The sequence below is a fragment of the Leptosomus discolor genome, chromosome 9, assembly GCF_034619465.1.
Source record: "Leptosomus discolor isolate bLepDis1 chromosome 9, bLepDis1.hap2, whole genome shotgun sequence".
Classification (NCBI taxonomy): domain Eukaryota; kingdom Metazoa; phylum Chordata; class Aves; order Leptosomiformes; family Leptosomidae; genus Leptosomus; species Leptosomus discolor.
The window spans coordinates 29,596,732-29,624,307 of NC_141399.1; the positions used below are offsets into that span (position 1 = coordinate 29,596,732).

Consider the following 27,576-nt stretch of genomic DNA (forward strand, 5'->3'; position numbering starts at 1 on the left):
GCAGACCGTTAATGCCCAGAGAATCTCACCAACTAATTTCTCAATGAAGCCCATAAACATATCTGAGATAATCTATGATGGAAAAAACAACAAACCTTCACCTCTAAAAAACGTCTAGCAATGGGGAATCTGACAACTGCCAGAGTAGTTTTTACTTTATCAAAAAAAGCATTTCCCTTACTGTTGAAAGTATATACCTTACTGCTACACTTGGATCAGGCTAGTGGTTTGAATTACAACAGGAGAGACCCCCAGGAGCATAAATAGCTGTATTGTAAGCAAATATTTAGGCAGGTTATATATAAAGATATGGGACTCCAAAGCTCTAGTCTTCTCCCACTGTCTGCAAACAGAACACATGCAGGAGAATCTGACGCTGTCACATTACGCATTAGGAGCCGAAATGGCTTCTGGTCAGCCCTTTGGGGATGGATAATCGGCAGCTTGTACCATGCTCCCGATTAAGAGGAGATAATCCATCTCTGTACGGCTTTGGTGTCAGATCAGAGCAATTCTGGCAACGGTTCCAACAGCACACAGCGCTCCAGCAACAGCTGATGCAAACGCTCCAAAAGCCACGGGGCATCACAGCCTCCTTCCAAAGGACGTGCCGCCACTTCAACTGTCCTTTTGCAGCAGCAACTGCTACAAAGGTCAAGCACATAACGGAGGCAGTACGGGTTTGTCTCTCCTCTCAGACCTGAATGTCAACGCTGAGAGATTAGCAGCCAGAGAACCCGCAACAAAAATTTCCAAAGAGCTGGAGGACATGGTTTGCTGCTTGAGCTGCATCCTGGAGCAGGCTTTCACAGCATAGGGATGTGTCACCCTGCAAGAGGAGCGTTCGTCCCGCTGCTGGAAGACCAGTTAAGTGAAGTGAAATCAGTCTCTGCAATAACTCATCCAGCTGCTCAGTCCCTCTACACAGCTGTAGCACAAAGAATTTCTTGTTAAACAGAGGAAGGTGCACAGCTCTTGTGTATCAGCTTTACTTTTACTTGAATGGATTTAGCTATTATTAATAAGGCAGCCCTAAAGAGCTGCAAACGCTAAAATCAGAGCACGGGCTCATGTAAAAGAGCTCTGGAAGGGATCGTGCACTTTTCCAGTCTCATCCCTGGAGGCCAAGACAAACATATGGGTCTTGATTATCTCTTCTTCCTGTAGTTTGTTATATTACATCAAAAAGTGTGGGAAGAATTACACTGGACAAGGACGTGCAAGGCAGAACTGACCACAGTTGACCTGATGACCAAGCACCAGGACCAAAGGAAGGAAACACCACACCACAAGCAGCCAATCATTCAACAGCAGGTTCTTAAACAAAACTGCCACAGCAGTCTAGGGCACGGCACTCCAAAATTCTTTCAGAAGAGTCTGAGGACCTTAGCGGAGAGACTCCTCAACCTACCCCAGCCACCAGCAAGAATGCTGCTAAAAAAGGGGTGCCTTCAGCCTCCAAGTGACTGGGCTGGAGGGAGAGAGGCAGTCATGATTAAAAGTCTTCAAAGAGGTAAATGGTGGAGGATGGTAATCAGTTAATCTCTCCTTCCACCCCAGGTAAGATTAAAAAAAAAAAATAATCCCTAAATTACCTTTGTCTACAGCAAATTAAGATTTAGATCTGATATTAGCAAACAGTCAAAGACGGGGCCATTAGGCTTTGGGACAAGCTCAGGAGGCTGCTAATTCTCCTTCCTTAGTTTCATACACAGCAGAGAAACACCCTTCAGGGACAGGCCAGCCACAGTAAATCCAGCTTCCAGAAACAGGATCACACCTTGCCCTTCCAGATTTGCCTGTCAAGGACTCCCAGGGCTAAGATCAGGGTGAGACTGGTGCAGGACACACTGCAAGGGGCTGATGGAAGAACCACACAGCACAAACAAAACAGCTTGTACACGGCTCCCTATCAAAGCTCACCCATTTGGAAGCCTTGTGCTTTGACAAGTATCCAGCTCAGTTTAGCTTAATATCCCCCTGCCACCATGTGGCCTGCAGCCAACTCTCACCCTACAAATGGGCAGAGACACCTAGCAATACAGCTGCACCATGTCAGGGATGCTAATACAGTGAACCGTGCATGCTCTTTGTTTTCAATGTAGCATTTCAAAAAGCCTCGTCGTTCATTTAAGGTGAAGTAGATGCTGTTCCTCTGGTCTCTTTGAAAGCGTTTATCTATGGGTTGGATTTCATTAAGTGTCTTGTTCTGCATTTAATAAGCCTGCAAGTCTAGACACTTTGGTTCTCTATCACCCCTTTGGTGTACTAGCAGGTAGAGACAACAGAGGTTAAGAGGGAAATATTTAGCTAGCAGATTTAGATGCTATCAAGATGATTGCATAATTCCACTTTGACTCACTGCAATTTCATACCCAGGGATTTTTGCTCACCCAGGTGCCAATCCCTTTTGAAAGAAAGAGGCTGCTACCTGCTGCAGTACTGTAGAGAAGATCCCTGGGAGGTTCAAGGCACAGACTTCATGATATTAGTAGAAAATCCACGCCAAACCAATGAGCAAACAAGGGAGAATAAGGTCCAGAGGAGCGGTGTGGTGGAATCACCCTCTACTACCACACAGCAACGATGATGTATGAGCAGAACAACGGTCTCTCCAACCCAGCCCACCTGACTCTTCAGATATTTCCATGTGCAACTGGGTGTAACCCCATTCCCCCAGCCAACAAGGACAACCCAGGCAGGAACCTGATGCCCTGCTCCTCCCTCCTGGGGATGCCAAGGTGCAGGGGCTGCAGTGATCAGGAGCACCAAGGCACCTGCAGAGCCTCACAGCAACTGCCACGACCAAGAACTCAGCAGCAAAACTAAGAGGTGCTGCTCGAACCTCAGGTGGGTGCTGTGCCTGATGCCTGGGCATCAATTTCAGCTGTTTGCAGGAGGCATTCTCAAAAGAAAGGCACCTGGCTGCAAGGTGAGTAGTGCCGGAAGGGTGTGTGCCAGCTACCTCTGGAGGGAGTTTCCCCCTGCAGCTTCCATGAGCCAGCCATGTCCTATGGAGACCCAGTCTGATAGGACACTGCTGCAGATCCGAGGGCAATGCCAAGACCAGTCATTTGCTTATCAGTCAGCAGTTAGCATCACTCGAGCGATGGGAACACAGTCGAGACTTTGTTCATTTTGCTTCTGACCCTGCATCACACTTGAACCCTCAGCCTCCACACAAAACCAGCTCTGTATTTATCTGCTGCTCTGCTTAGCCCCAAAGGCTAAGTGAGATGATAGAAGCCCTGTTGGTTCACAACACGCTGGGAAAGATCCTAATTTTAGTGTATCAGGGCTGCAAGATGTGCATGTTTTACATGCATTGCGAGAATGCACCAACAAAACTAACTGCAATCCCACATTAAGAGCAAAATAGTTTTTCAAAAGATTAAACAGAAAGTAAGATCTCACTTTGGGAAACAAGCAGCCATAATCAGCAAATATTTCTCTCTCACGGGATTGCAAAACAAGGCATGCTCTGCCCTCCAAGCCATGAGTCATGAACTTCCCCAGCAAAGGGGGAGGCAGAGCAGAACCACTGCACAGAGAACAACACGATGGGGATTTTTTAAATTTTATCCCAAGGATATTAAGTTCAAGGTCTCGGCACTTACCATCAAACTTCTTGTATCGGGAACTAAACATGGTTTGTAGGTGATTGCTAAGCTCTACGACGGCATTTCTGAAGTCATGTTTACTCTGCTGACTGTACTTCTCCTCCATTTCTTGAGAGCAGCATGTGTAGCCGTGCGAGCAGACTTTCAAGTGGTCACCTGAAAAGCAGAGAAGAACATATCCTGAGTTGAAAGGATTTTCTATGCAAGGTCAAAAAGGTCAGCTTGCGAGGCAGGGGATGCAAGGACCCACAGCACCATCTCCTCCCAAGAAAACCCCCCCTCACTGCAAGCACTGGACCAGGCACATCAAAACCTGATTCTGTAGAGGAACTTTATAGAGTAACACATGCAAATACCACGCCTTGTCTTTCTGCAAGAACAGAGGTGTCCTCTTACTCAGTAATAAACACAATAATAGATACTCATCTTGCACAGTACAATTTGAAGAACCAGCAAATTGACCTTTATATACTATGATATCTTCCACGAAGTTTTTGCCAAGTATTTTAATTACTTCCAACTCATTCAGTTAATACACAACACAGTATCAATGGCAATGGTCCTTCTTGTACAGATAAATCCTTTTTTTCTTCACACCCCCAACCTCCAAGTATCACAGGAGAAGTAAACTCTCTCAGAAGCACACTTATCACTAATATTAAAATACATCTGTTTTATGCAATAGCTCATGAAAAAGCTTTTTATTTCCCAGCTCCTAATTTCACAGGTTTCTGTCATCACCCTTGGCAAAATTTGGTGTTTGTTTTTGGAGAATTCAAACAGATTTTTCTTCCTTCACTGTGAAAGATAATTCTCTCCTAAAAGTCATCTGGCTCAAGCTGGCTTGGTCACAGGAATCGAAGTACTTCAGTATCTACCGTAGCTCCATTTCAAAATTTCACGGACACATGGGACCTGGCCCCATATAATTTGCTTTTAGAGCACCTCACTGCAGTGCAGGACAGAATCACAGAACGGTCTGAGTTGGAAGGGATCTTAAAGATCATCCAGTTCCAAGTCCCCTATGAATGGAGCTGTCGTCTTCTAACACCACTAATAAAATGCTGCTGTCAAGTTCTGTGGGCCAAGATAAACCCTTTGCGTAGCAATCCTCAACTACAGCTTCCCTAACAGATCCCACAACACAGCAGCATCGCAGGCAGGTGGGCTGATGCTAAAGTGGTTCAAACTTGGGCAAATTGTGCAAATCTTTGTCAACGCTGAAGATACGATCAAAACAAGCAGTTAGGATGAGAAACTCATCCTTCCAAGTCAGATGGTATTTTAAAAGACACAGCCTACATGTAAGCTGCTGCCTTCTCTCCCATTTCACAACTCGCTGCCAAACCTTATCCTTCATCCCGAAGAAACAGATGGAGAAGTGAAGGCTCTTCCCTACCTGCTCACACCCCAGAAGCCACCCACAACCTCCAACTGAGGTTCAGAGACTCACTGCCAGAGCTGCAAAGGGCTTGTAAGCCTCCTGCACAGAAAGTAACCTCTTCAATAACAGGCCATGAACTACACACTTACTGAAGAGCCATCCTACCTGCTATCAAAAGTGGGTTTAGAGAAACAAAAGCAGTTTTTGCACAGTGCAAAACAAAGCCTGCCCGTGACTAACATAAGCAGTTGCTTCTCTGCCTGCCTTGTGCAAGATCTCCTAACAACATCGTTTGCCCAGTTACTGAACCTTTGCATCACTTTGCATGACTTTCTAACCCAGAAACATTAGCATCTCTCCTTTCCAACACTTAAGGATCATTTAAAAATTATATAAATACTTCTATATCTATCTATAAATATAATTCTTAAGAACCACTCCTCCTAAATCTATTTCACTTTTGCGCTACAGGGTTGGTTTGTTTTCCCTGGCATTACAGAGAGACCTTGACCGACATATAATTCTGCCACAGTTAATTTATTGCACAAGACCATCCACTGCTCTTGAATTACAGAAAGCTCAAAGCCTGTTACAGGAAGCAGCACTGCCTAGGCACAGCCTTCAGAAAACATCTCACTATCTCCTTACAGATATATTTTCTCTCGTGGATTCTTTTCTTGCCATTCCAGAGGAGCACCTCCAGCAGCACATACACAGCACTACGAGGCGCAGCACCAAGCGATGCACCTCCATTTAGCTCGATAAGTCATTTAAAAAGAGAGGAAGAGGTGCACCAAGGATTTTCAGATCCTGCCCACCAAATCCATCCCGGAAAGCACCTAGGCACTCCTCTATGAGCCTGCCTTACTAGCAAGCATTGAAAAAAGGAAGTGCCCAAGCACCACCACATTATTTCACTTTGAATCTCTTTGCTGCAATTCTAATACAGGACTAACACTCTTTGACACAACGGGAAACATCAATAGCAGCAAAACGATAATTACAGCTAGAGCAACTGCTAGTTTTGAGATGTCAAAATAATTTAATTTCAGAACTCTTGTAACAGTTTGGGTTTCGGTTTGGTTCCTCCCCCACCCCCCTCCAAATCCGGGGTGGGGGGTGGGGTGTTGGAAATATTTTACCTGAAACGCACTTCATGATTTCAGTACCATTTCCGTGACGCATGCCCTTGGTGGTTACAACTTACATACTCCCCATTCTTTTGTGTTGGAAGTTGTCCACAGATGCCCTGGGAGCCCTAAAACAGTGGGTTTATCTCAAATTTATTTATGATAAAAAACATAATAGCCCAACATAGTTCAAACACAAGTAACAGTCTCATACCTATTTATACTATTGAACTAAAGTTACCATCCTGCCTAATGTTAACAAAGTAAAATCATTATTCTTTGATTCCCCCTCATCACAGATTTGCACAGTGCCTGCCCAGGACACACAGTACAAAGACAAGCAAGAACACTACTAATAGTAAATCAAGCTTGCACAGATCTCATTTGGTTGATCATTAAGAAATTATGCTCCAAAATGCAACTCAGACATTCAAAAACGAATGACCAAGCAATCTAATTATGGAAGATATTTCTCAGTCATGTCAGCACTATGTGCTCTTGGCTTATGATCAAGAATTAGCTCTGTCTGGAGCTGAGGAGCTCCAGTTACTCAGTACTAATCATAGGAGGACGCACTATGTTACCCAGTGTTAAAGAAACCAGGAAGTTTAAGGCTGTGGGTTGCTTTTCTTGCCGTTTTCTTACACCACAGTGGGAGATAGTAATGGAAAGTCATTGGAAGACACTGGGGACCCAAGTTTTCCCACAGGGAGGGTGGTCCTTCGCACTTCCGCATCCCTAAGAATACGTCCTTGCTTGAGCAAAGCAACAGGCACTGACATGGTTTGTGAGAAATCTCATGTCTAACCTTCATTTTAAATTGGCTAGCAGAGCTGATCCATTCAGCATCCACCCCCAGGACTGATCCCATGCCCAAGTTTGCAGAGCGAGCAATGCAACATCCCAGCATCCCATCGCCTGCTCAGGTGATGGATCATCCATCACATGACCCTTCGGTGAGTGGCTGCAGCGTCGGGAACTGCTTACACCTCTACGGACAGACCCCGAAACACAGCACCATCAGACAACAGTTTCAAAATACAACAGTGCTACAAGGGACGAAAATGATGAAGCCTGGACAGCAGCTCCTGCCAGTGGTGCACAGAAGCATGGACCAGTTACGTACACAGAAGACACCGACCTAGTGCCAACCACAAAGACAACACTCGCTGTCTTTCCAACTGGCAGTGAACAGGAATGAAAAATATGAGTATTTAGGCCCACTTAAACAGAGATCTAATGTTTATGTATATTATGTAAAGACGACTCATGGTGCATGCTCACTGTCAAGGACACATTCGGCAATAATTATTTCCCAAGTTAAAACTCATCAAACAATGCCCATACAAGGCAACTCTTCATCTACTGTTGAGTGTTAAGGACTCGGCAGCTTTTGTAATTTATCACCATGCGAGCATAGCAAAAATATAACTCTGCCACAGTTTCCTTTCATGTCAGGCTTTTCATTGAATTGTTTAGCAGGGTGTGCAATCATCACGTCGGGGCCTGCATGGCAAAAAGAGCTTAAGTAGCCGAGAATGACTAAATATCTACTGCATATGCACACCATCACTGAGGCTTGTCATGGATTTGCAGCAGATCTTTCCCATGGCCTGTTACAGAAAGACTTTTTTCTCTATTTTATATTACATATGAACACAGAGAGAGAAATGAGGGACCAAAATTACAAAAGAAGCTTGCTCCTTGGCTAGTTAACAGCACACCTCTGGGGAACGGAGGTGGTGGTTTAAAGATAGAAATGCAATGGTACACGATGTTACCATCTGTACATCCAAGGAAATGTGCCCAGAAAGGTAATTGTGCAAACTTATGATTTAAGCCATTACAGAAACACCACATTTAGCAGACTCCAGGCACAGAGAGTTGCTTCCAAATCAAGTAACTATTTTGCAATGTGTCAGAAAACAAGTTTTCATTGAATGAGTAAGTGTGCAGTGCAAACTCAGGGGCTCAGTGATCTTGAGAAGCAGTTCCCTTCACTGAACAATTTTCCAAGACCTTTTCAAAATGTTGTTTCCGGACGCCTAACCTGCCTTCCCAGCCTGCTTGTCCTCACCTTCACCAAGTTCACACTTTACATATACTGAGCTGCAAACCAGCTAAACTTTCAGGAGTCATTTGCTGGGAGGCAAGGCAGGGGTATTTCTTTAAAACACTCCCGTACACAGTCTAGTCCTTCACTGCAGCTCAATAAACAAGCCAAAGCAGTTTATGCTCCCAGATGTTACTGTTGGACTTCACTTCCATGTGAGAAAACGGGCTGGGGTAAGCTGGGCTGGTGGAGGAGCGGGAGGCAAACACTGCTGGGGGACCAGTGAGCGAGGCCATCATTTTGGCCTCACACTCTGACTCTTCCCTTTAGCACATATTGGCTTGTGTCATCTTTAAAAGAGTTTTATGACTTCCTCTGAACCAACTACCAAAGGAATCTCGGACTGTAACGCTGGGCTCTAATCCGATTTCACACTAGACTTGCCTTCCAATTATCACAGAATATTAGGCTTCCACCCATCATATATAATTGACATGCTACCAAGGCTTTACAAAACCCCCAACAAAGATGACAAGAAACACTAGCATCACCACTGAGCACAGCTCTACTGCTCTGGCCCCATGTTAACAAGGGACAAGAAGAAGAAAGAAAAGCACGAGCTTGTGATTGACTCCAGCGAAGTCATCAAGACAGACAAGGCTACCGAACCATCCACCCAATCTGATCCCCTATAAGTGCACACAAAATACCAAAACCTGCCCGGTTTTCCTGGCTACAAAATGAGCCAGGGATGCTCAGCACCTCCAGGAATGGCCTGTGAGCTCTTGCCCGTGTCACGGTGCTGCCGTAATCCCTAGGGGCTATCGGCACAACCACACATCCCACGGCCACCACAGTCCCTGTCCCCCAAGGCAAGGCTGGGTCACCCTAATGACTGCTTATGCTGCTTTTAGATCTCTGCTAATGAACAGCACTACAAAAATGCAGATAGTGTATTGGCATATAAGTATTTCCAGGTGAAATGACACTAAGCTACAAACACCAAAGGGAGGAAAAAAATCCCACTCTGGGGTACATCACACCCCCAAAACGACCCTACCACCCCCTCCCCGGCTGTCACACATGCACACTGCTTGAAGGCGTGCTTTTGCCTGGCATAAGCAGCAACCTTGAATTTTCAGTTGATGCTCTTATCAGAGTACTCCTTTTTCACCGGGTGGTCAGTCTTCTCTGCTTGCTTTAAAGCTGTGCTGCTGTGGAACTCATGTTTATTTTACTGGGGAGAATACTCCTGCAGAGATGGTCGTGTGCCAGAAAGGAAGATATGTAAAACAGTATCAAAGTCCTGCCAACAGAGGTGATGCATCCACAAAGGGCAGCAGTTTGAAGTTTCTAAGCTCGCACCCTGAAAACGATGCAGCGCTGCTAGTACTCTGGCCAGAGCGGGTCAAACTGTGTTGGGACATTCGGAGCCATACCTCCCTTGATGCTCCTGAGCACATGGTGCTATTTCCAGACAAAACCACTGTTTCAACTGCACATTTCCAGGAGAAGTGCTTTGTGCAGCATCCTCCCTACATCTATCACCACCAGACACAAAATAACATAGACCATTTCCAATCCTAAAGGTCACCATCACACAACCAGAGTCAGTTGTCCTTTCTTCCCTCCTCAAAACATCTGCAATTCCCATTGGGATCTCAAACCCAAAAAGCACTAACAGAGAGCACCCCACGTACCCAAACCCAGCAGTCACCCTTCCGCCAGGCACAGGGGGCTCCAGCCCTTCCACAGCCACAGAAATTCTGGTCCTGGATTCAACCATCATGGATGCTCATCCCCACCTGCACCGCTATCTTCCAACCACCCAGGATTTTTTAAGCCAGAAAACATCTTCACATGCATTCAGCTCCCAAAGCTGACTGGTAGGGTTATGGAAGTACTGCCATTTGGCAGCATGTGCTTGCATGCAGCATATTTAACATCCCACTCAATTATCAACCGTTTTATATAAATGGTTTATTTGCCTTATTAATGTTAAAGCCACTTGTTTCCCCTGTGCTTCCACTTAGGTTATTAATCAATGTGCATTTCAGTTTTTTGCTGATTACTCTAATGGCACAGAAAAATTCCCCAGACTCACAGAGAAAGCTTATAACAGTGAAATTTTTTTTTTTTTTTTGCAAACTTGTCAAGCAGTCAAAATACACTCTTTGATACCCAAATCAAAGCCCTTTCACCTACGCTTAACAACAGTGAACTATTTTCAGTTGAGCTTTACTGCATCTGTTAACTCAGCTGCTAATCCATCTTGCAGGCGTGGGGAACACCAGCACACACAATACCTCAGTGACATACCTCCCTTCAACACAACAAATAATCCTAATTATTTCCATAGCGCGTACCTACAGTTACTTAAAATATCATACACAACCGAGCTCTGTCTGGCTTCTATTTTTCCATTTTGCTTTGTTGACAGCTTTGAGTTCCCAAATTTACTGCCAAGAGGGTCAGGGACTGAAGAGAACAAGAAAGATTTATATCCATGTGTGTACATTAAGCCAAACGCACATTACAAACCTTAATTTTCTACTGGAAAGAGCAACTTAGGACACAAAGAGAGCTCTTGCCTTCCATCCATCCAAGTCCAAATTACTACCACAAAGCTTGTCTTCGAGCTGATGACAGAGTCAGGTCCCTGAAGGACTGAGTCCAGGCAAATGCTGCCCATTGAGGCAAACCAAAGTGATTTTGGGACATCCCTCCAGGCTGGAGGCAGATCAGGAGAGCCCTTCCCACATTCCTAATGCAGCTCTTCAGTCTCAAACAATAAACAAACACCTGCCTCTGTTCTCCGCAGCACCCTGGAGAAGCATCACCAATGAACTGAGGTTCCCTCCTACTTGACTCTCCCATTGAGACTGGGGCAACGGAAAGGTTCAGGTGGAGATCCCCAAGGACCAAACCCAAAAACTCTCTACAGCACATCTGAGCCTGAGAATGCACCTTTAGCAGGTGATGTCCAAGCGAGGAGGATGCAGGATCTAACCTTCAGCAGGGTTTTAAGAGTTCATTTAAAGTAAAAGCCCTGCTCACCTGAGGAAAAAAAAATACCATCGCTGCTTCATTTCCACAGCACAACTGACAACTTCCTTCCCAACAGGGTGGCCCAAATACTGTGAGGTTTTACACCCTGGAAAAATATGCCATGATAGAGCATGCTTTCATTCCAACAAACAGGATATTGAGCCAATTAGTGGCACACCAAACACAAACCAGACAGATGAAGATAATGCATTTCTGCAAACATCAAAAGAGAGAGAAACCACACAAAGACCTGATATACAAATAAGGCAAGAAAAAAAACCTACATAATTAAACTTATTATTTAAGCAGAGTAAAATAGCTCTGTTTAGTCAGTCAGAGAGAATCCTCTAGTTAAGACAGAAACCTTCAATGAAAACCAAGAATTGTTTCTTAATTAAAAAACAAAACCAAAAAACCCTACTTCACATTGCTCAGTGAGAACTCCAGAAATGCAAATTCTCTTTATTAACGCCGAATTCTTTAGGCATGAAATAGTTTTCATAACGTGTCTCTGCTTATGTGCCCTAAGTGAGAGGTGTATCACAACAGACAAGTTATGCTGAAAGTTGTCTTTGGGTTTTTTTCCCCGCTTCTCTGGTGAGGAGGACCGATACACAAGGCGCACAAGAGACCCATCTCCAGGACAGCTGAGACAGGTAGTGCCCCTGTCCCTCCATCAGCCACCAAAGAACAGCTAGAAAGTCCAACACTTGCAGTGAGTAATTCTGGATATACGTAAAGGTAAAACGAAGAGTCATGATAAAAAAAACAAACCAACCTGCACGCAGTCAGTGATCAGAATTCAACAGAAATTGTCCAGTAGATTTCACAGGAGTAAACCCAAAAACACCCACCAAATATGATTTCACGCAATTAAAGGCGGGCGGTGGGGGGAAGAACAGAGAGAATCCCTTGGGAACAGCAAATAGGCAGAAATACTGATGCCTCAGGCATAAGGAACAGCAAATAGAAGAGATCTGGCTTGGAGAGAGTTAGTTACTTTGTGAGACTTCTCGTTTTTTTCCTCAAATTCCCCACTAAGAAGGCAAAACAAAGCCCAAAAAACTGCCTGTTTCTTTTTTCCATAAAGCTTTGGGCTATTTGCCAAAAAAGCAGCTTTTAACCGAAACTGATTCTGCCACAAACACTGTCATTCAACCTGGAATATTTTTCCTTCTTAACTACATTTTCGCCCTACACTTTCAGCCCCTCTGCCTCTGCGCTCCCCAGACCTTCTGCCGGGTACCTCCCAGGATGCTCAATGGTGCAGGCAGGAGAAACAAGAGTATGCCACTGGCAACCACTTTTCCAGCAATTTTTTTCCCCCCCTTTTCCTTTTCAAACCTAGCTGATTCCAGCATCAATGCACAAAAACATGTTTCAGAGCTGTACAGTAGTTACTTTAGAGATGCACCCAGGCTCACCTATTTGTGCCAGCAGACTGGTCATCTGCTGGCGAATCCCAGATTTGGCAGGAGATGACCCTCGAAAGCTTCAGCAACATTTTAAGGTCATACAGTCCTAGTGATTCTGGGGATCATGCTTTATTTGGGGCAGGGAGAGGGGGAAGACCAAAAAACCTCAGAAGGTGCTCATGGTTTTGTAGAGGCACTCTGATAGAGATCCCCCCAGTTGCGAGCTGCACAACCATGGAAAGCCACAGGTCTCCCAAACGGTGGCACTAGCACATTTCAAGGCAAGGACCACTATCCCAAGGAGCTGGTGCCACAACCACACGGTCAGCCCCCGCCAAACATCCCACCTTTCCAATGTTACCAGATACACAGGCACTCAACAGAAGTTACGTTTTCCTGCTTGCAAAAGCAAAAACAAGCCCACACCATTGCACCAAGCGGAGCTGCCACTTCCACATGTTAAAAGTGCACCAATAGGAGTAAGAGTACTAAGGGCATATGACCTGGCAGCTATGACCCAAGCAACAATTTAAAAAAAGCCCCAAAACCTAAAGATGTTTTTAATTCCTTAAATAAGAACCAAAGCTCAGGAAACTCAGCCACAATTTCCTGGTTTTGACTTAAAATAAAATTAAAAAATATCCTGGTCTTTATACAAACAATAATCTAATCTATAAATTGGAAAGCAAGAGAGATGCTAATTGACTTTCAGAGAGATTAATTCTCTATTGCAGGATCCAAAATAGGCACTGTGGACCATGCTGCAGTTCTGAGACCAGCTTTTACACAGAAGGGAAGGAAAAGGGTGGGGACACACACACACACACAAACCCCAAACACAACACCGAGCTGCAAACAACTGTACTAAGGGCAGTGTACAAATAAATATGCATAAACACTGGAAAGCAGCAGGGTGATGTTTTTCATCCAAGACATACTGCTTCGCCCTGCCTTCGATGGTTTTGGGCAAGCAGGTCAATGAATGGCAGGCAGGGGCTCAGCGGAGAGCCAGGACCAGCCAGGGCCACCCAGAAGTCCTAGGTGACATGGAGAGGAGGTCTACTTTTGCTCCCCTTGCTTTGACAGCAAAACCCATGCAAGTCCCTTCCTCCACGCAGCTGCTGATGGCAGGACTTACTTCCCACCCTGCAAAGGCAGCATGGACTTTGGACCAGAGCACCGACTCCTTGTCTCCTTCCTCCTGACGCCTCACATGCCACTGGCCACCCACACCACAGCACCCATTGCCACCCATCCCTGTGAATCCTGCTCAGGGCAGGGGGAGCAAAAGTGAGCCAAAGCTCTGCACAGAGAAGAAACACTCCATCTTCTCAATTTGCAAGAGTATCTCTTGCTTGGGGCTTTTTCTGGGGGCAGGAGTTATGACTCCTAGCAATTGAAAGCATAAACAAAAAGATTAAAATGTTCAGGTGTAGCAAAGTCCAGCTGTAATCTAACAGTTGGCTCGTGCCAGGAAATCAGGTACTGTCCCCTGCCTCTGCACATCCCTGTCATCCCCAAAGGCACCTAACAAGACAGAAAAACTGTGAGCTTTGCACAGCTTCTATCAGGAATGGCTAAAACCCGAGAAGAACCAGTTTGCTCATCCAGGCTGCCCATTCACACCTGCCGAGAGCCACGGGCAAGTGCCACCCCATGAGCCTGCCCAGCAGGCCCCACAGCCACCACCAATTCCCCTCCCACGTCACCAAGGCAAACAACGAGGTGTTTGCCAGGCTGGTAAGTCTCTGACACCAGCAATTACATGAGAGCAACTGGGTGCAATGTCCTTCTCGGGCCTGGTTTGGGGGAGACCAGTTTTCGCCTGGCAGTACGTCATTGCCTGGAGTTATGCCCATGCCCACCTGCCCTTGCCAATGTGCTGCCAGCCTGGAGAGTCCTGTTGGTACCTGTGGCATTGAAGGCCATCATCCCTACACCCTCTGGCTGGGCCACATGCAAACCTCAATTTCTTCCAAGCAAGGACAAACCTTCCCCAGAGCACAGCAATACAGTGCAATTAACCATTTCGGTCTGGCCACCCAGCTCCCTCAGGTCCTGCTTGGATGGTTGGCTCCAGCCAGCATTTCATGCCACTTTGGCTCGCTGAGGACCAACCCTGAGGGCCTTCACTCCCCAAATCCCCCCTTATTCAAGCTGAGGGATACCTGTGCCCTTTCTGCAAGACCTGAGCAACCAGTCTGACCTACAAGGGGAGCCAAGGTCCCCAAAACACCTCCGACAGCATCACACTACTTCTCAAAACAAACTCACTGGCATGCGAAGTCCTTCAATAAGAGGCCTCCTACTAGCCTCAGCTCAACCCCAGGATGAGTGTTCAGCAGTTAGGGGAAGTCAGCTCCCTGCACAAAGCAACAGTTGTACAACACCAGCAAAACCAGAGCCCAGGCATGATGAGAATCATTCATTTGTAGGAAGTTTCCCACCAGCTACAGAAATATTTGCTCTAACAGCCTTGAAATCTCTAAGGAAGAACTCAACTTTTTTTTTTTTTTTTTTACCTTTTTTTCCCCCCTCCTTTTCCAATCCACTATTTTCCATTTCTCCATACAGCAACTAAGCCAACCAAACCTACACAAATCCCCTGCCAAGAGACCCCAATGACTGGACTTTCTCTTTGCAGAATAGGGTCGCTCCCCGCATGGCCACATCCTGTTGCCCCTCGTAGGACAATTAGCCTTAATCCTCGTTAGTTCTGTATGTTTCCTTTAAATCCTGTTACTGCATTCCTCCGTGCACTCGAGCGCAGCTCAGCCAGCTTCCACTGCCAAAGCGGTGACAGTGACCCAACAGTGCCTCCCCACTCCTAACCTGCCAGAGCTGCACTGGTCCCAAGGGCTGCAACACTCCTGGACTAACCTATCTTCACTGATTAGTTCTTAATCAGGAAGGCAGATGTGAACTAAGGGCGCAGATTAAAAGAGAAAGGGGGGGGAGGGGGGGGGTAAACAGAAAAAAAAAAAAAATTTCTTCAAGGAAAGGTTCCCCTTTGCTGCTTTAGGAGACAACTATGAAAACTTGGTCCAAAAGCAGCATTTGAAGTCTAGCTACTTTCATATTTATAAAATTTGAGTCACTCCAGAAAACCTCCACCAAAGCAGACTGAGTTGGTCTACAACATTCATTTATTTTGGAAGTTTATCCAAGCCTTGGTTAAAGATAAACAACACGTCTGGATGTGAAAGAACATCAGAGCTGGGCTGCCAGAGCGGCGGGGAGCTTCCACCCACTTTGATACCGCCAAGGCACAAGACGGTATCAGCACAACCCAAAATGTACTTACTCCTTCCTGGAGAGGCATGGTGAAAGCACTGGTAAGTTATTGCTTGCTGTTGGGAGGCATTCTTGCCATACTAATATTATGCAAATGATTCAGCTTAGAAATCTTGGGCACAACCAAGGCATTTAGACCTGACTCATTAATGGCCAACAGTTAATAGGCTGGAGCACTAATTCCTCTGTCTGGGGGCTTGGGGGTGTTTAAGCCAAATCTGTAAAAGAAAATATATATTATATCTGCACTATCGATCTGTTACTGAAGGTAGGAAGCACCTTCCAGTCCAAAACACCCTGAAAACCAAAAGTAAAACCAGATTTTATCAGGTCCCCACTGATTCCCAAAGCCAGTAAGTGCATCAATATTCCTAAACCTGTTTCCAGCTGCAACATGGAAAAAAGCCATCGATAAGATGTCCTAACACTCAGTGCTCTTTAACACACTCAAGGAAAATCCTCCATGAAACAAAAGTTTTACAGAGAATAATTCTCTCAAGAGCAGTACCTGCATGTCAAGACTACAAATTAGTCTTTGGAGCCTGCCGCCCTCCTTTCAATCTAAAGTTTAAGGCAACACCAACACTACCAAAAAAAGGGTCTTTCTTGTGAAAAGCCGATCTGAAAACACATGGTTAACATATTGCCAAATTTGAGAGACACCCTGAAAGAGCGACGATGCAAACTTTTGGGACTTCAAATAAACAAATTTGAACTAATCAATCTGTAAAGTCTGTTTTCTATTTGTGGCTTTCAGTTTGCTGGTTTATGTTTCTTTTTTTGTCTTCGATGTTTGTTTGCTTTCAATTACCCAGGCCCCTCCTTATCCTAACCTCTAAAACTCCCTGTGCTGTGCCAGCCGGGAGGCAGGCAGCAAGACATCATAGTCATGCAATTGCAAATGTGAGCCAGAGGATGAGCTGGAGTATGCTCCTTCTACAAAAGCCACTGGTTTTGCTCTCAAATGAGCTTCTTTTGGTGTGTCCCACCCATGGCAAGTGTATGGCACCAGCAGTTTGGCGTCCTCTCCTCTGCATCAGGTCTATTTGCCGTTTCACAGATCATCAGGAGGTAACAAGCAAAGCTTACCAGATGTGGGTTTTATCACCTCAAGTGGAACTACTATTTTCTTTATGGGAACCCTGTTTTTTAAGGTTTTATCAGATCACTGTGATTATAATTCACTTACATGCTCAAAAGCTCCTATAAAACCACTAGTTCAAGGTTTATTTGGTCTAAGTGGTTTTCAACTTGGAGGAATGACTTGCAGACACAAGTAATTTGTCCTATAAGCTTTGACTGACCAGTCGCTCAGTGCACTCGAACCGCGCCTGCCTTCTGAGTAAAATTCCATCAACTCACTGACCAAAAGATGTTCTTTTAAGAATATTTAAAAAAAAAAAAAAAAAAAAAAAGGAAAGAAAGAGGGGGGAAAAACAGCTTGCAGCAAAAAGGAAGTTTCAATTACTTCGTGAAATCAAGCAGAAAAATTAAGATCCAAGCAAACTTTATTAGCTCTGACAAGCAAATGCTGATGCCTTTGTTTCCGATGGGCGCAAAACTTTTACTAAGGAGGGGTGTGTGGTTTTGGGTTTGATTTTTCCTCTTTTTAGCCCACAGAAATATGCATCCTTTTTTTACAATGTGCTTTGCTACAAATGGGTTTTGTAAAGATACTCAAACGAAGGAACTGGCATAGAGCTATCACAAAGCAGCTGATTCTTCTCTAAGCATCCACCAGTATTTCCATGTGTCAACAGTACTTCACAACCACATTTATCTATATAAAAACGCATATTAATAAGACCTCCCCCTGCCTGCAGATCTGGCCAAGCAGAAAAAACAGTGCAGATAACTTAAGAATTTAGAGCAGGTTAAGAGACTCCAGAAAAAGATATACAAAAGGCCAGATTTTCAAATGCATTTTGCATCCACACATTTTTTCAAGACAGTTTGGCTCTTATTAAACATTTCATATTCAGTTTGTGGTCTGTGGTCCTGGGGTGACTGGAGGCATCTGTGGAAGCACACACATAAGCAGTGGTGTGAAGCCTGCAATGCAGAGGGCTGTGGCCCCCCTGGAACTTAGTTTTTGGAAGGCTCTCAAATTAAGACAGTTCAAGAGAGCTATTCTCTCCACTGCCCTGCTCAGCCCTACACCGCTCCTGCTCAAACCTCCTCTGCCAGAAACCCCCACTGGCTCCCAGCTCCCGAAGGGCAGGTGGGCTGCAAGTCGGTGGAGCAGTTATTTCTGCCCCCCTCAAGGACCAAAAAGTCTCATTTGGTTAGAAAATAAAATTCAGTCCAAGAGCAGGTCCTGGGCAGGCATAAATGAGACTTCAGTTATGAGCAGAAAGTTTTCCACAAGACATTTTCAAAGCAGCACAGAGACCGTTTTGGCACCAAAGAGAAGCTAGAGTACTCACACTGCTCCACACTTACAGCTCCCTGGTTGTGCCCCCAGTTTAACTCAGTGCAGGATGACCTTCTCAGCCCAGACATGTTATTCCACAGCAACCCAGTTTCAGGCCCAATATTTCAGCCAGAAACCTCCTGTTGCAAAGCAGCTTTCCAGAACAGGAGTCTGGAGAAACCACTGCCATCGACTCTGAGATGTTTCTCCAGAGCATCACAGCCACAACTCAACTTTGAGTTTATCTGCAGGAACCTACACTACAAACACCCAGTAAAGCAGCAAGTTTGATGCACAGTGCATTTTTCAGCCCTGCCCACAAAAGCATGTGAAGGCTTTTCTCACTTCATCCGTGACCCCAGCAATACTGCCAAACCCTCGCTCCAGCTTGCCTTCCTGGGAAGGAAGGTGATGCTGCTCTGCCCCACGTCTTCCCTCTGCTCATGACTGTAGAAACAATTTCCCAATTTCAGTTGCACCAGAAAGAGGCACTACTTAAAGGGGTTTCAGAAATAATTAGCTCACATCAATCTGATGCAAACCAGGGTTGGAGAAACAAGCCCAGATGAAGGGCTCTGAGAAGGAACGCCAGCAGAGCTTGATCTCGCAGCAACTGCTCCACTGCAGATGCAGGATCAAGACATGTACATGCGCTTCCCAGCTCACCCCCTCCCACGGTCAGAGCCACCAGGGGCTATCAGGACATGCGATGGGCTCTCTGTGGCTATCACGTCCTGCCTTGCCAGGCCATCAGAAGAAAGGCTGCACAGGAAATTAATGAGCAATCTGTGTATACAATATTTTGTAGGGAAAAAAAAAAAATTTAAAACATACACTGCTGTCTCCAGCACGACACCACAATTTGACATGACTTTCCAATTTTAAAGGTTAAAAAAAAAACCTCACACCATGTGTTATTGCAAAAGGCAGGAAAGAACATGTCGCTCAAAGAAGACGCCAGCACTGAAAACAAGGAGGTGGGTTACATTTAAACCTAAACAGGTCCACCGCACATCCATCCTAGGGTCACTGTTTATAAGCAGATAAAGCCAACTTCATAAACAAAGATCACACACTAGCGGTTCCTGGCTGTTCCCAGGAAAAAAAGCTGCTTTTCAGCTGAACTTTCTGAGAACTGTTCGTGTAAATAAGACAAACCTCCAAAAACACACATGGCTGAGCCTGAAGCATCACATGGAGAAACGCAAATAAGCGGCACAACAGGAGACAGGGGAAGTCCAGCGCCAAAAAACCCAAGGTGCAATTTTCCCAAGACCTTTGAAACGCCCCTGAAATTGGGCCACCGCACACAGCTAAGAGCCAGGGAGGGAAGAGAGAAACTGCTGGTGGAAACTCTCCCTCCAGCAAGCTGCACAGCCTTGGGTTTAGCCGCTCTGAAAGGAAGGGGAGCAGACCCCTTCCAGGCCCCGGAGAGGCAGGAGGCACCAACCCCAGCTCTGCCTGACCCCAGGCACAGTAGGCAGGACATCCACTGGGAGATGCCATCATGGCAGAGCCCAATGCCAGGGTCAGCCCAATGCCAGAGTTGCTGCCTCCTCACCTGGGGGTATTTATCAGGAGCAGTGGCACTGGGACAGGAGTGCAGCCCCCCAGCACTGGTGATGGGTCTGAACCATCCCCTACCCCTCCCACATCTCAGCTTTATCTCCCCTTAGACAAACCACCTCAGAGCTAAGACCACAGCTAAGTTTGTAAATAAGACTTTTACCTGAAAAATGTGCTTTTAAGCCCTTGCCTGCTACTCCCACCAAGCATTACTTTTTTAATAGCTTGGGCCTCTGTTGCAGAAGCCACCCCACTCGCACAAGCAGCGCACTGTGCTCAGACAGCAAAACACAACCCAGGTCTGAAAACCCATCCCACTGCTGGAACAGACTCCCAATGTATTCCCCGGGTCTGGAACTAGCAGCCTGCCAGTATTTGTGGAAAAGGCAAGGGTGAGTAGCTTAACCTACACTGGAAGAGGTGAGGAGGGGGATGAGAAAGAGGGGAGAAAGGATTAAGATAAGGATATCACAAAATTAAAAATTCCTCCTTCTCCCTCTCCAGAGCGCCCTATCTACCCTGCTCTCCTCAGCATAGCTGTGAACACCGGCCTTATCTGCCAGCAGGTTCACACAGGCACTCCTCCTCACATTAGCATAGACAAATCTCAACATCTTTTCAACAATTTGCAATCCAACTTCTGCACCATCAAGTTTGAACAAAATCCTCCCAGGAGGGACAGCAGCATCCCAGATGAAGGACACTGCTGCTGAGGACAACCACCCACAGGGAGGGCAGGAGGACACAGGAGGACACTTCAGCCTTTTTAGGCAAGACCATCTTTTTCATTTCCCCACACTCCTTCCAAACACATTTCACCACACAGGCACATGCCTTCTTGGCACTGCTCTGCACGGGAACATGGCATCTCTCCTTCCCCACATCTGAGGCGGCTTTGCCCATCTCACACATTGGATGGCTCATGCTGCCCATGCAAGCTGAGCCACCCAGGCTCTGCCTCTACTTTTGCAGAAACCCTTCCGTAGCCTGGAAAGGGACCCAAAGGTTGGATCTGCCCTGCAGCCAGTGACAGACCCTACACCCATCCAGGAAGGTCTCCTCCCCTCCAGCCAACACAGAGTCACATTTTCTTAGGTATTTTGGAAAAAGCAGGTTTGGGAGACTTAAGCCCTGGGTATCACAAAGACTTTCTAACTGCAGACCCAAATTTTAATCCCCTCTCATGCAGAGCAGTGGGGCTTGTGCAAACAATTTTGGTGGGGTGGAAAAACAACACATCTGGCTGAAAGTACCTTATTATACCAAGGGACAATTGCATCGAGGCTTTTGCTAGCAGGCATCGAAGGGGTTTATTGTGTCCTTTTGAGCATGGCCCTGAGCAACCTAGGGGGAGGAGCAAGTGCAAACAGGACCTTTGCCATCCACCTCCCAGGTCGTACCAACCAAAATCCACTAGCAGGAAGGTAAACAGCTCCCTGCCCCCAGCACACTGGGAGTCCCAGGGAAGGGATCGTTGATTAGAAGGATGGGATGCATTCACCAGTTGTGTTAGTCCTTCCCAATCAGGGAGACAGGCTCCCACCCTCCCCACAGCCGCTGCTGTGCAATCCCAGCACTGTCCATCAGAAAAAGCACTCTATAAAAAGTTTGCAGCTAAAAACAGCCCAGAGGAGAGACGGGCAGTCCCCACAGCAAGGGGGCATTTAGCAACACCAAGCGACATGAAGCAATGATAGCAGCGCTGAGACAAGGCTTTAGCACAAGGGCTACTATCAGTGGTGTCCCCACGTGGGCTGGGTGTCTCCAGTGGATGACTGAGCTGTGACCAAGGCAGCTTCCCACTGTGGGGATGAACCTGTCCTGTGGATGCACCAGGATAAAACAGACCAAGCAGCACTCAGACAAGCACCCGCAGGATGGCGGTGAGGGGTCACGCTGGTTCAAATCGACATGCCTGAGGCTCAGCCAAGGAGATAAAGGCAGGGACAGGGCAGAAAGCATACAGAGGGTGGAAAACCAGGAGCCATCAATTCTCCCATGAGAGTCCAAGTGCTGACCACAACCAGGTGCTTTCAGTGCAGCCAGCCATCAGTGTTTCTGCCCATGGGTCAAGATTTTTTTTCTTAAAGAAACAACTTTGCTCCCTCTTAAAAAACGAAACCAAAGTTTCCCACCCTTCATCACCAAAGGGAGAGGCGTGGATGGGAGAAGTGTAGCCTTCCAGCCTGGACACCCTGGGATAAAAGTCAAAGATAATACTAAAGCCTTGAAGCTTCACCCAAGCCCCCAGGTAAGAAAAACATTTTCACGACTGCTGCAGGCTTAGGGACAGCCCCCCTCCTGCTTTTGTGCTATTTTCAAACAATGACATTTTTTCCAAAACAAAGTGTTTTGCAATCCTTTCTTTTTCCAATAAAAAGTGAAATTCTCTTCATTCTCTGCCGGTCGAGACGCACAACCACAGGCATAACCACCAGCTCCAAATCCATCCACCCCACAGACAGCCACGTCGGAGCCCTCTCCCCAGGTTCCTGTGCTGGGCTGGCACCAGGCAGTCTTGCTGCACCACAAGCTGCTTGCATAAGATTTGGGAAATGTTGAATTTTAACTTGAAACTTTTTCCCTAAACAGCTTGACTTATCTTCTGAACCTAGCTCCTGTAATTGAGGGATTTCACTTAATTTATTTAACTTCCAAGTTAATAAATTGGCACTTCTTCTGCCATAACTTGTTTCCCCAAAAAGAAATTCCTTAATGTCTCAGAATATTAAAATTATATATATATTAGTGAAAAGCCATAGACAACCTGTTTCTCATGGCAATATAAATATTTCCAGGTCCTAACAAAGGCACAGGAAAAGTAGCTCTACATCAAAATGTAACTGAAGCCAATAAAGAGATTTGCTCTGAAATAAATTAATATGAATCAAATCCCAAGGAAGCGGATTTCATGGCACAATCCTCCTATGTTAACTGCCCAGTAGTCTCCCAAACTGCCAGTCCAAAGGCAACATACAGTAAAATTTACATTCTGTGGTCACTCAGACACACATCTGGTGCAAAGGCCTGCACTTTAAAATAAAAACACATTGAAAACATTTCTGGAAGAGTTTCGCAGTTTAAAAAACACACCTAGGAACTACATGGGACTGAGCAACTTAATCCCAAAAGACATGCAGGCAGGCTCAGCGCACATCCCCAGATCCAGCCGGGAAAACACAATAAGTTAAAACTCACAATGGGCTCGTGCAGCAGGAACATGAAGGGCCTATTTAAAAAGACGAATCAGAAATAAGGAATTTTGCCAGTTTTTACCCCTGATAAATCCGCATTCCAGTCTGTCAGCTATCTTGTTATCCCCAGAGCTGCTGAAGTGTCTTTGGCTGCAACTATGCATGACTCTAGCTTTGAGTAATGGAAATAAAGTATGTCCGTTGTGACTGCAGCATTCCTTTCCCAACCCCAGAAAAAGAAAGGCAGAGCAGGAGGACATCCTAGAACAGCTCAGGGATTTTGTACAGAGAAGTTGTAAAGCTACTTGCACCCTACATCAGCTGCCCACCCCACCAAACCTGCCTGGGGAAGGATGCCTAGAAGTTGTAAAGGAGATGCCAAGTTTTAGCCTAATACAGCAGCTTTTATCGTCTGCAATAACAAACAAATAAATACTCTTCCAGATTCACAAGTCCAGTTTAGCTGGCAATTCATACCCAGCAAACATTTGGAAGTAGTATTGTAAAATTAAACAAAGCTATCATTTACAGGAAACCCTGCCTCGAGTACAAATTATAGAGCTGTTAAGTTTATCTGGCAATGCCTTGCCCCTGAGTGCTATATAATTATTCCTAAATCTTTCAGGAAAGAATGCAAATATTTTAAAGCCGTAATTCATTGACAAGAAGGAAGTTTCCTTTAACTTTCTGTGCATATTTTGATACCTAGAAATTAACCCCTACTCTCCACAACTATTTTCAGCATCCTATTGAGCTGGCTGGCTGGCAAGACGACCCATCCCTGGTTTTGGCAAGGCTGGCCGGGAGCGCCAGGCTCACACAGCATCCTCGCCTGCTCACAGACCATGCTTTCAAAGCAGCTTCGGGGCTGGTCTGGAGCAGCACCGCGCTACCCAGGCTGCTCCCCATGCGGGAGCCTTCCCAGCAAGGGAGGTTTCAGGCTGCTGAAAAGGCTGGCTGTTCTCACGGGGGTTACAGCAAAAAAATGGTATAAAGGAGCCTTTAATAAAGCAGAGGGCTGAGTTATGTGGAGTTCTGCTTCACGGGACCTTTGGACCAGGATCTCCGCGTCGCTTTGTCAGGCTGGATTTAACAGGGCAGAAAAAGCCCTGAGCCCTGGCCGTTCAAGCCTCCTCTACCCACCAAGCCATGGCTCTCCAACCAGCCCCAATTAACTCACGTTAATTAGCAGAAGCCACATAGCTGACAGCACTGCCACCTTCCCCAACCCCACAAAAAAAAGTTTTCTTTTACAAAGAAGAAAGTCAACTCATCCTCTGCTCAGGCCCTCCCTCTAGCAGCTGAGCCCTTAATCTACCACTGGCAGCAAATCATTTGGGGCATATTTCTAAAGAAACAGTCACTTGCAGACAAAGGGGAAAGGGTGCACATCCCTCAGGACAGGCAAGTGGCATCCGCCAAGACATGCGCGCAGCCCCCCCACCCTCCCAACACCACCTGCTGGGGAAGCACCTACTGCCCCACGGGGACTCATCCTGCTCTGGAGCAGCGCAGTGCCCATAGACTCAGCTATGCCAGCCATGCTCTGCCTGCTGGTACTGGGCTCTGCTGTCAGAGCTGCTCTGAAACCATAACGCACCCACTATTAAGCTAAAAATGAAAACAAAAACAAAAAACAAAACAACACCCCACCTTACCTTTTCAAAAGGTAGTGCTCACACTACTGTATTCTTCCCCCAGTGACATTATTTATTTAATAAGATCTCAGCAGTGGGTGTTAGCCCCCGGCAGTTTCTCTGCACTGCTGCTCAGATGGCAGGATGCTGCAGGAGGCAGGCGCTGGCAGTCTGTCATACAGCAACATCACCATCCACAATTACTCAGACACGGTAAGCAAACAACTACTATATCAAGGTTAGGCTTCAGCAGTAGCTTCGTATACACGAACAATATCCATGATGCGCATCAACCATCAAAGATTAGTGCTTCCAACACGGTGGATTTCGGAGGCAAAAGGACCTGGCTTCTTCCTCTCGATGAAAGCAGGTCAGTGGATACCCTTCCTTGTAAACAGTTAAAACCAAGATTTCTTAGTACGAAGATGAGCACTGTACTGAGAAATCACCCAAAATGGATTTAAACCCAACTCCGCTAAGACGCTATGATGCTCCAAACTGCCACCTGGGTCTTTCAGAAGCTGTCCCAGCAATAAAAGCTGCCTTCACCTCTTCTCCTTTGCAATGACAAGTTGTGAGCTTTCTTCCACGCCTGGAGCCAGGGAAGGGAGGCCAGGCCAGGCTTAAAGCCCTCGCGCCGCCTACTCACCCCGGCGCAAGCCCGCTGCCGTGCTCAGGGAGCAGGGAGGCAAAAGCATGTAAAACCAAACCAGCAAGCGATTGCACTAGAAGAAAGCAATCTCATTATGAGAGCTAATGAAAGCAAACCACAATTATTATGTAAACAGCACTGAATCGTTAGCAGACGCTATCAAAGCCATTTTTCCCCTCACCAAGAAGAAAAGCATACAGTCCTATGGCATCCTCAGCTCCTGAGCCAAAACTCAGGAGGAAGCCTGTTTGTCTTCCTCCAGTCCAAACCAAACCAGTGGCACCGCTCCGACCTCTGATCTGCATGCCAGGTTTCTGCCAGCTGCCTGCTCCCAGTGCCTCTGCCCTGGCAGGGGGGCATTGCCCCTGGTACCTACTGCCGCATCCCGCCGGGCACCCTGTACTCCCCCAAAACTGACGGCCACTGTGCTTCAGAAACCCAAAGGCTGGCAGGTAAGAAAACAAACAAACAAACAAAAAAAACCCCACAAAATCCACCCTGCACTACACATAGCAAAGGTAAAACCTGCCTGGGTGCCCATGCGTACCTGGCAAGGGAATTATTTTCTATCGGGCCTATAATTGTGCTGGTTTCTTTGATCACATAAATGCCCCATCCTCCCATGGGAACAGGCCAAGGAAAGCCAGAGAGGGTGCAGAAGGTTATTTTTCTCCCCTTATTGCTATCATGCAAAGTGTCTCACTAAGACAAATTTCTTTCTAACAGCACCCACTAGAGCTGGGCGAAGCTGCTTGCTCTTTAATCTTCCAAGGGGCAAAATTACCTTTAAAACAAGCAAACCGGCAAACTCCCTTGTAAAGAGGACACTGTGAGCCAGTTGTCTATAAAGACACTCCAACAAGATCCTCATGTTTGTAGGAGGCAAAAAACCTTGCATTTCAGCCCAGTAAAAATCCCAGCTCCATCTTTATGTTCCAAGAACGCCGAATCAAAACAGGCTCCGCTCTTTAAAAAAAGAGGAGAGTACAAAGAAACAAAAAGTTTATATTAAAACCCATGTAATCTTTTTAAAACACCACTATTAGAACCTGTAGCACCAGCCAAGAGTGATTTATCACCCCCTGTCATCGCAGCCCGCAGCACAGAGCTTTTTATACCAAACTGTCAATGCTACCAAGCTCAAGCCCCAGCTCATAATTTCTTAAAGCTGGCCCTGCACTGCCAGCAAATCCCCTAAACCCTGGGGATTTGGGGGTCTGGGGCACTGCTGCCCCTCCAGGAAATCGGCCACATGGGACAATGCGACCCAACTCCGAGCATCCAACACAGGCTCTGCACGGTACTTCGAAGCAGAAGGATGTTGTAAGTCAACATGGGTATAAACAATTCACCAAGGGTTATTTTGGCTTCTTTCAAGAGGAAAGTCAATGGGCTGTAAAGTTTTTAACTACATTTTTCGATGCAAGCACGTCCCTTCAAGGGACATACCACGAGGTGCCCGGTTTTCACAAGGCGAGTGGTCAGAGCTCTCTGAAAACCAGACACCCTGACATTCCGGGTTTTCCTGTGAAGTTGTTACTCTAACACACCCCAAATCACCAGTAATTTCTAGAATAGCACTACAAACCACAAGAGGTTAAACCGACTGCACATTACTTAAACTAACCTAAGAGTGACCCCTGGAAAGGAACAGCTATTGGATGTTGTGGTTCTGTAGAAACTCAATTACCAAAGCCAATTTCCTATGAGCATTTTTAAAAAAAGACGGAGGAAAAAAAAGCAGCAACAATGCTGACAATGTGTAAGGGGCACATATTTTCACCTCCCGAAAGCTGCAGCCTCGCCTGTATAAGAACAGTTCCTGTTCCCACAAAAATGTTGAAACATATTTTGAACATTTCATCATCGTTTGCTCCCATCTGAATTTGCTTAAAATCCAGACAATTCTCAACTTCTCAACTGGAAACATTAAGAGAAATACTTCAAAATCCTTCGCTCAGGGCAGCTCCTCTCTGCTGACAACGTACCTTTCCTACACCAAAACCAGACGAGTGAGGAGTCCCCCACAGTGAACTCACACACATCCGAGTCCATCAGCCACCAAATGCATAAATCACAGAAAATCTGAGTAGAAAGACTGGAAATTAATAGACGTTATTTTTTTGCTCAGAAGATTAAAAAATATATATATACTTATTTCTAAGAGTGC

General features: G+C 46.1%; 1 protein-coding gene across 1 annotated transcript in view; it reads right to left on the reverse strand.

Moving 5' to 3' along the window:
• The window catches only part of GPC4 (glypican 4), a 67,072-nt gene that overhangs the window by 32,144 nt on the left and 7,352 nt on the right, over positions 1-27,576 (reverse strand). Inside the window, exon 2 of the mRNA XM_086470060.1 lies at positions 3,618-3,776. Within this exon, the coding sequence (XP_086326186.1) occupies positions 3,618-3,776 (159 nt within the window). The remainder of the gene's footprint in view (positions 1-3,617; positions 3,777-27,576) is intronic.